The sequence below is a fragment of the Brassica napus genome, chromosome C4, assembly GCF_020379485.1.
Source record: "Brassica napus cultivar Da-Ae chromosome C4, Da-Ae, whole genome shotgun sequence".
NCBI classification, from domain to species: domain Eukaryota; kingdom Viridiplantae; phylum Streptophyta; class Magnoliopsida; order Brassicales; family Brassicaceae; genus Brassica; species Brassica napus.
Genome location: NC_063447.1, coordinates 11,930,317 through 11,938,237, shown reverse-complemented (window position 1 = coordinate 11,938,237; position 7,921 = coordinate 11,930,317). Strand labels below are relative to the sequence as shown.

Sequence of the window (7,921 nt, the reverse complement as noted above, 5' to 3'; positions counted from 1 at the left end):
GAAAATTTGACTTCACTGCTGAGTTGGAAAAACTCAAAGAAGAACTCATGGAAGCGGATGGAATGCTTGCTGATCTGAAGATCAAAGTCCCTGATTGGTGTAAGCTTGAGGAAAAGTGGCTGTTGGATGAGTAATCTCATGTTATGATCTTCTCTTTTTTTTTTATGTTTTAAGAAACCACATTATGATTTGTTTTAAGAAACGACATTATGATTTATTTTAAGAAACGACATTATGATTTATTTTAAGAAACCACATTATGAGTAATCTCATGTTATCATCTTCTTTTGTGTTGTGTTTCAGTCAAAAAAAAAAAAACACTGATTAGAATGTAGAGGATTAGTGGTCTTATATCTGGCTAATCTCGGTTTCATATTCGTTTCTGGAAAGCCATCCTAAATTTGACAAATGATATACTATGCTTACTTATTTCAATGGTAACTCTATTTTCAATTCATTCACACTCATATTCAGCTTAATCTCTAGTAAATCTACAAAAATATAAAACTTTGTCCAATCATAAGCATGAGTCATCAACAATTTAAACTTTACAAGAACAAGGTGAAGGCTGATTTTGTGAAGGATAGGAGGAGGGTGAAGCGTGAGTATGATGAGTTTAATGTTTGCGGTTAAATTCATTTATGTGGACACATATATCAGATGATTCACCTCAGCCTAGCGGCTAAACCACCTATCTTTCCAAATCTGAAAAACTTGTCTCGACCTGGGTTCGATTCCCCTTGGAATCAGATAATTTTTTTAAATTATAGTTGAATACAAATAAAAGAAATATATTCCATTACTTACATCACCTAACGATTGAAACACACTTGGTCTAGTGGTAGTCCTTATTCTGCATTTCCTCCCAGACATTTCAGGTTCGAATCCTTGGAGATGTGTATATTTTTTTTCTCCAAATTTTGCTAATCACAATTTGTACGGTTAAATATGTTTATGTGGAAGAATCTACCAGATGATTCTCCTTGGCCTAGCAGCTAAACCACCTATCTTTCGAAACTGAAACACTTGTCCCGGCCTGGGTTCGATTCCCCTTGGAATCAGATTTTTTTTTAACGTTTCTGGAAAGCCATCCTGAATTTGACAAATGATATACTATGCTTACTTATTTCAATGGTAACTCTATTTTCAATTCATTCACACTCATATTCATCTTAATCTCTCGTAAATCTACAAAAGTATAAAACTTTTTCCAATCATAAGCATGATTCATCAACAATTTAAACTTTTCACCGTAGATTCACATAGAGAAACAAGAACATACTACATAAACAATAGAGAAACCATCCTAACACATCAGAACAGAGCACAATCCTATGAAAGTAGACATTAAACAGATACAAACATCTAACAGAAACTGAATGATCACCTTCTGCAACCTTCCTGGAAATCTTTATCCATAAACTGATCGAACATCTCACAACATAGCTTGCTTCGTAAATCCATCGCAGTATCATCATTAATACTGGACATTTTCTTCAATCCTAATGACCTGCATTCTAGCATCTTGACAACAAAGAGACCACAATTGAAAGGAAGTTTTGTCTTCGGGAGCCCTTCTGCCTTCTTAACTTGAAACGGAACGATATCGTTGAAGTTTATCTCTTCATTCATCATTTCCAACTTTATGGGAGGAATCAACACTGTCAGAACACAAAAAAATGTTTTCATATTCGTTTCTGGAAAGCCATCCTGAATTTGACAAATGATATCCTATGCTTACTCATTTCAATGATAACTCTATTTTAACATAGCGAAACAAGAACAGAGCGCTTAAACAACAGAGCAACAATCCTAACATATCAAAACAGAGCAAAATCCTAAGAAAGAAGAAATTAAACAGACACAAACATTTACCTACCAGTTTTTGGATTAGAGGGTTTTCTTTAACCTTGTGAACGCCACAATGAAAGATTGTGATTGTGTTCTCCATCAGATGTATCTCCACCCCAATGAAGTGATCCACACGTCTTTCATGAACGACACCATAGACAATGTCAACATCTTGCATCCACATCTTATTTGGACGTATTAAACCTCTCACAACTTCGCCTACCCAACCCTTTAAGATGTTTATTCCTTTTTTATCTGGCTTCTGGAGATTTTCATAACTGTATCCAACCGTTTCTAAGAACTGGACTGGTACAAAGCAATCTTTTGGGATACCTTGCTCGCTGAACCAAGAAGATTGCTCAATTCTCTTTTCATTTAGCATTGCAAATGCAACATCTACGTGCTGCCAAAGTAACAATATAGTTAGAAGATTTCATAGACACAGTGGAATTTTGACACAATCGAATAAACAAGAATAACATCACGCTATGTAACCACCGAAATCAACTTTCTTTTTTGACAAAATCCACAATTGCAATAACAAGAACATCTAGTATAGCTCAACCTAATCTCTTCCTATTCATATGCACAAAGAATAGTTGTGGGATATGAAACATATTTTAAATTAATTACCTTTTCTTTGAGATTTTTTCTGCATAGTCAAGGTATTCAAAGAAATATTTCTCTATTTTGTTTCCATTGATATAGAGAGGCCTCTACTTGACAAAAGTTAAATGATTAATCAATCTCTGTCAAAATAAATTACGAATATTTTATACAAGGACATAATTTGCTTACACATAATGTATGCCACATAGCTGCATCCAATATCCAAGCCTTGAAAACAGAGGAAATTCAGGTGTCACAAATGGATCAATAGGAAGGATAACCTCAGGTGTTACAGACATAGGAGGGTTTCTAGGTACTATTGGCCTCTTCTCTTCTCGTTGAAGAAAAGCAAGACGATCTACTGGCTGAGCAGTTGCTTTCCTCTTCATACCAACAACAGGCTTCCCCTTTAATTAAAAAAAAATACAAAGTATCTTAGAAAGACAAAAATTCAGTATCATTTTATCTTTTATTCATGAAAGTCTTCCTAATATGATGTATAAATATTTCATACATTTTTTGCATGATCTACTGGCTGAGCAGTTGCTTTCCTCTTCATACCAACAACAGGTCTCCCCTTTAATTAAAAACAAATACAAAGTATCTTAAAAAGACAAAAATTCAGTATCATTTTATCTTTTATACATGAATGCCTTCCTAATATGATGTATAAATATTTCATACTTTTTTTTCATGATCTACTGGCTGAGCAGTTACTTTCCTCTTCATACCAACAACAGGCTTCCCCTTTAATTAAAAACAAATACAAAGTATCTTAGAAAGACCAAAATTCAGGATAATTTTATCTTTTATTCATGAAAGCCTTCCTAATATGATGTATAAATATTTCACACTCTGAGTCTGCTGTACTTCTATCTGAGAAACAAAACCGATATATCAGAATATTGAAGTGAACTTCAATCTAAGTGGATCTTAGGCATTTGGTTTACCTCTTTTTTCCATCTTCCAAACACCATCTACCCATTTTTTAGGTATGCGCAGATCAGAATGAATTCAGTAGAACTGTTGAAACGGACAGAATATATGTCATTACTTAAAATTATATGAACTTCTCCACTGCACCAACCGTCATTGTGGTACGCCTCCACCTTATCCATCAGTTCAAAACCTTTTGTATCTCCAGGTGGTGGTTGAGGACGGATACTGTCAATGGACACACTTTCCTGAAGTTTCTTTGTCCTTTTCTCTTTGTCCCGAAACTGTGTTGAGTACTCAACCTTCAACAACTCAACCCCATTTCGAATATCTGTCTTCAACACAATTCCTGGATACCATTTCACATATTTGTCTTCATCTTTTGATGCAATCTCCACATTAGCACTGACATCAAAGTGAGTTTGAACTCTGGGTTCTTCGTTCTATGATGATTTTTATTCAAGGATATAAGTCATTTTTGATAGTAAAACAAGAAAAATTAGGTAGGCAATCCTAAATATGTATAACATCAATGAGTAATACCTTATTTTGCTCTCTTAAATTTTTTGCGCGGGCTCGAGTAAGGCGCTGTATGTCTGAAATGTTTTTTGAAATGTTCTCATTCATAGGCTCCTTAGTATCCTGAAGTCAGGAATGAGAACATGAACACGTACAAAGGTTTCTAAAAATTAATTGAAAAGTCCAAAATGTTTTTGAGCATGTACCTGCTGCGTCTGATCTGGATTGGCTTCATCTTGTTTGGAAGCTGTCTCATGCAATGGAGTCTGTGCAAGTACAACAAAAATCAGGATGACAATCCTAAATATGCATAGAGAATTGTAGTTCAGCTTATCTAAGATATATAAATTACCCCATCTGCCATCTTCCACACTCCATCTAGCCATTCTCTATGAATTCTCAAATCTGAAGCTTTGAATTCAAGTGTTTCCATCGAGCTATTCAGATAAACAGAAAATGTGTTCTCACCCAGAATCATTCTGACTTGTCCACTGCTCCAGCTTTTACTGTAAAATGTCTCAACATTATCCATCATCTCAAACTTCTTTTCTCTGTCATCAGCGGGTGGCTTAGGGCGGATTTTGTCTGGTGTTACAGTAACTCTCTTTTGGTCCGCAAAACAGTGTTACTGCCACCTTCTCTACCCCATAACACAGATTTGTAGCAAATACATTTCCAGGATACCAGATTCGACACGTAGCGTCATCGCTAGTTGCAATCTCAACATCTGCCCCGTTTTCAAAGAGAGTAGAAAGTGGTGAAGATGCACTTGTCTGAAGATGCTATGTTTCTTCAATAACTCGTGAAATTAGTGAAGAGACTAGGGAGGAAGGTGTGTTATGAACAGCATCTGTATCCTCCTGTAATAAAATAAAAGAGGCAGTTATGAATGAGTTTCTACGATTTAAAGTTTATGTTGAAGCTAAGAAAGAGTTTTTATGCTAACCTGTTTATTGATTGCTGAAATTATTTCAGTCAAAGGCTCTTTATTGGTTGCTGAAATGATTTCAGTCAAAGGCTATGTAGAGTCATACGATCCCTCTGTTACCATCTGCAAAACAAAAAAAAAAGTCAGGAATGGGATCATGAACAACTACAAAAGCTTCCAAAAATTAATGTAAAAGTCCAAGATTTTTTTTGAGCATGTAACTGCTGCGTCTGAATTGGAGTAAAAAATGAAATCTCAATACTCTGTGGAGCTATTGGAGAGACAGGTGTCTCATTCGTTGCCTCTGTTCTCACCTGCAAAGCAGAGAAATTTCAGAAGTGCTATTTTGTACAATTGCCCTTAATTTAACAGCTTGAAACATATTTGTTGGCCATCTAAACTAAACTAATTTAATAGACTATAAACATATTTGTTAGCAGTCTAAAGTTCTAAACTAATTTAACACTAATATTTTGGACAGCTATATGATTGCAAGATATTCACAAAAACACAACTAAGGAAAAATACCAAATAAAAATACAGGGACAAAGCTATGCTAATAGAAAAGTATGCCAAGTACATAACGGCTTTCTCTTCTTGACATGTCACCAAACAGCACCATAAGCCTACAACAGAAGCTACGAAAGTAAACCCAGAAAGAAGCTAGCTAACACTGTATTCTACGGATTGAATCTTCAATAAGATACAACAAATGATTAAAAAATTCACTTTTGAAAGAAACATTTGATACCAAACGTATCTAGCTATCTCATTTCCTCCATTAAACCCTCTGTGAGCATTCTTATATCCTCTTGTCATTTGACCACCGCATTGATTTTTTTTCTGAACAAGACCACCGCGTTGACTACCACCGGCATAGTATCCGTAATCCTGTGTGTAATAACTCACACCATTAGGTTCAAAAGTAGAATAAATAAACACACAAAACGTGGCTGATCAATCAAAACACCAGATCGAGACTGTCCATCTAAGAGATCTAGAAACCTCATGGACTAATACATCGTATCACAAAATGATTAAAAGTTCAAAACTTTACATTGGGGGATGGCTGAAAGTGTGGGAGTCTGGGAGACCAGTGGATGAGAGCCATCCGCTATGGGAGGAAGACATGTCAAGAAGATTATCGAGAGCTGTTTCTGGTGGTGCGCCGCCGCTGCGCTAGATCTCTATTTTCCGTTCATCGCCGTTCAACCATGAATCACATTTTTTATCCCTTAGCATGAATCGGAGCCCCAAATGAATCTTCTAATTGGATGTCTGTTAACCTGTTAATCAAAGTTTGCTTTTTTATTTCTCTGTCGTCTCCTTCTTTCTCTCCATTGATGAAATTGATTAAACAAGGATACTTCACTCAAAGCCATACTATTGGCTCCATAACAATAAAAGAGTGAAGATTGATTCCTGTGAAAAGAAATAAGTGCATAACTGAGAAGAAAACAGGGACCCAACACAAACAACATAGATCAATCCCAATCGAAAGATTGAAAAGAAAACATGAAGATCAGTTTCGACTTGAAACTGAAAACACATCAAAAAGTCGTCAAACGAATACAAATCGCCAAAGCGAAAACAGAAGATCGGACAAAGCCGAAAACAAAACCCTGATCAAAGATCAGAAACAAAAAAAACAAAGTGTTTAATCTCTACTCTTCATCTTCATATCTGTGAAAGATGAAAGTGTGTGAACAGATATGAAGGAGGTAGAGAAAAAATTCTCTCTCTAAAAGAAAGAGAGAGAACTGCAAATTACTTAAATCTTTTTCTATTTTGTTTGCAAATGGCTCTAATAGTTATGGGTAGTCATTTTTTAGGCCAAATAACGGTGAACCGTATAGTCTCTACAACCGGACAATGCAATTTGCATAGTTTAAATACTAAGATATTGCATCAAAACAAATATCTAAAACACAAGCACCTTTAGTATTTAACTAGGTGATAACCCGCACATATGCGCAAAGTGAGTTTTTGAGTTTTTATAAATAATGTTTGTTTATTAATTGACTTTAACATTTTGCAATACTACAATCTTTATCAATTGTAAAATGACGAATGCAAATGTTGGTATCTTAAATGTATCATCGTTGTCGAAGAGTTAACGTATTATAACTCATTTTAATTATTTTTAAGACCATATGTATAAAAAAAATGAAGTTTTGCGGCTGACACAAATCACCAAAACCAAATAACCAACATCAATTGTATAATCACGAAAGGGGATTAGGTTTTCTACTCTCGATTTGTTTACTATTGACTCTCCATAAGTGATTTCATTTTCTACCTCTGTATGCTTTCGTTCTCGTTTCTGTTTTATTGATATTAGTTTAGTTTCTTTTTAACTTCTTCTATGAATTTGGTGAATTACATAAGTTTCAATTTAAAAAGATGGACATCGGTAAAAATTAGTTCCACTCCATATACATATTTAAGAATTAAAATTTTGAAGAAAATTGCCGGCAAACTCTATTAACAGATTAGTGTTCAAATATATTATATTAAGTTGTTATAAAATATAAGTGCATATGTCTAGTATATATTCGCCAATTCGGTCTAAAAATCATCTAAATCTATAACAACAAAACAAATTACTTATTTTAGTAGCCTATTCTTTTGAAATTTAGTTACTTCAAAATATACAGATAAAAATATATATAATACTTTACCATTCTAGTATATGTAAACTATGTATAAACTAAGAACTGTTTGATTTATTAAATGATAAACCAGAAAACTTATAATAAATAGTTCAAATCTTTCATTTTTACAATTATAATAGCTAGATACGGTACTGTATTAGGGAGAAACAAATATTAGACGAATGATCAAATCTCTCATTCTTAAAACAAACTCAAAAGAAGGTGATTGAAATCTTGTCATGATATTTCATTAAAAGTTTTTTAGGAATAAAAATCAAGACTAAATTATTTAATCTGAATGAAATAATATATATAGTGATTTCAATATTAAAAATCAATTCGATTTGAAGAAGTGTGTTTTTGGGATTGTGAGGATCAAATAAGATATTAGAAACCACCTATTTAAGAAATAATTTGTATGCAT

The 7,921-nt window shown here is 34.0% G+C and overlaps 1 protein-coding gene across 18 annotated transcripts; it reads right to left on the bottom strand.

The window, feature by feature from the left end:
- Nucleotides 1-1,223: 1,223 nt before the first annotated feature.
- On the bottom strand, nucleotides 1,224-6,654 carry LOC106451141 (protein AGENET DOMAIN (AGD)-CONTAINING P1). 18 transcript variants are annotated; one of them, XR_007322012.1, is made up of 10 exons: nucleotides 5,901-6,654; nucleotides 4,862-5,734; nucleotides 4,268-4,775; nucleotides 4,122-4,181; nucleotides 3,940-4,038; nucleotides 3,145-3,207; nucleotides 2,975-3,037; nucleotides 2,650-2,867; nucleotides 2,485-2,570; nucleotides 1,947-2,254 (listed from the first exon to the last, which is right to left on the bottom strand). XR_007322012.1 is itself a non-coding variant. In XM_048753643.1 (9 exons), the coding sequence occupies exons 5-9, from the start codon at nucleotides 4,448-4,450 to the stop codon at nucleotides 1,384-1,386; spliced, it is 999 nt and encodes a 332-aa protein (XP_048609600.1). In that variant the 5' UTR covers nucleotides 4,451-4,775; nucleotides 4,862-4,966; nucleotides 5,066-5,157; nucleotides 5,573-5,734; nucleotides 5,901-6,653; the 3' UTR covers nucleotides 1,224-1,383. The 18 variants fall into 18 exon arrangements, 14 of the variants coding, with proteins under 14 accessions (XP_048609600.1, XP_048609598.1, XP_048609599.1 ...); XR_007322013.1 differs by having other exon boundaries at nucleotides 2,485-2,567; nucleotides 5,901-6,653; XM_048753643.1 differs by lacking the exons at nucleotides 2,485-2,570; nucleotides 2,650-2,867; nucleotides 2,975-3,037; nucleotides 3,145-3,207 and adding an exon at nucleotides 1,224-1,661 and having other exon boundaries at nucleotides 1,876-2,254; nucleotides 4,862-4,966; nucleotides 5,066-5,157; nucleotides 5,573-5,734; nucleotides 5,901-6,653.
- Between the last annotated feature and the right edge of the window lie 1,267 nt (nucleotides 6,655-7,921).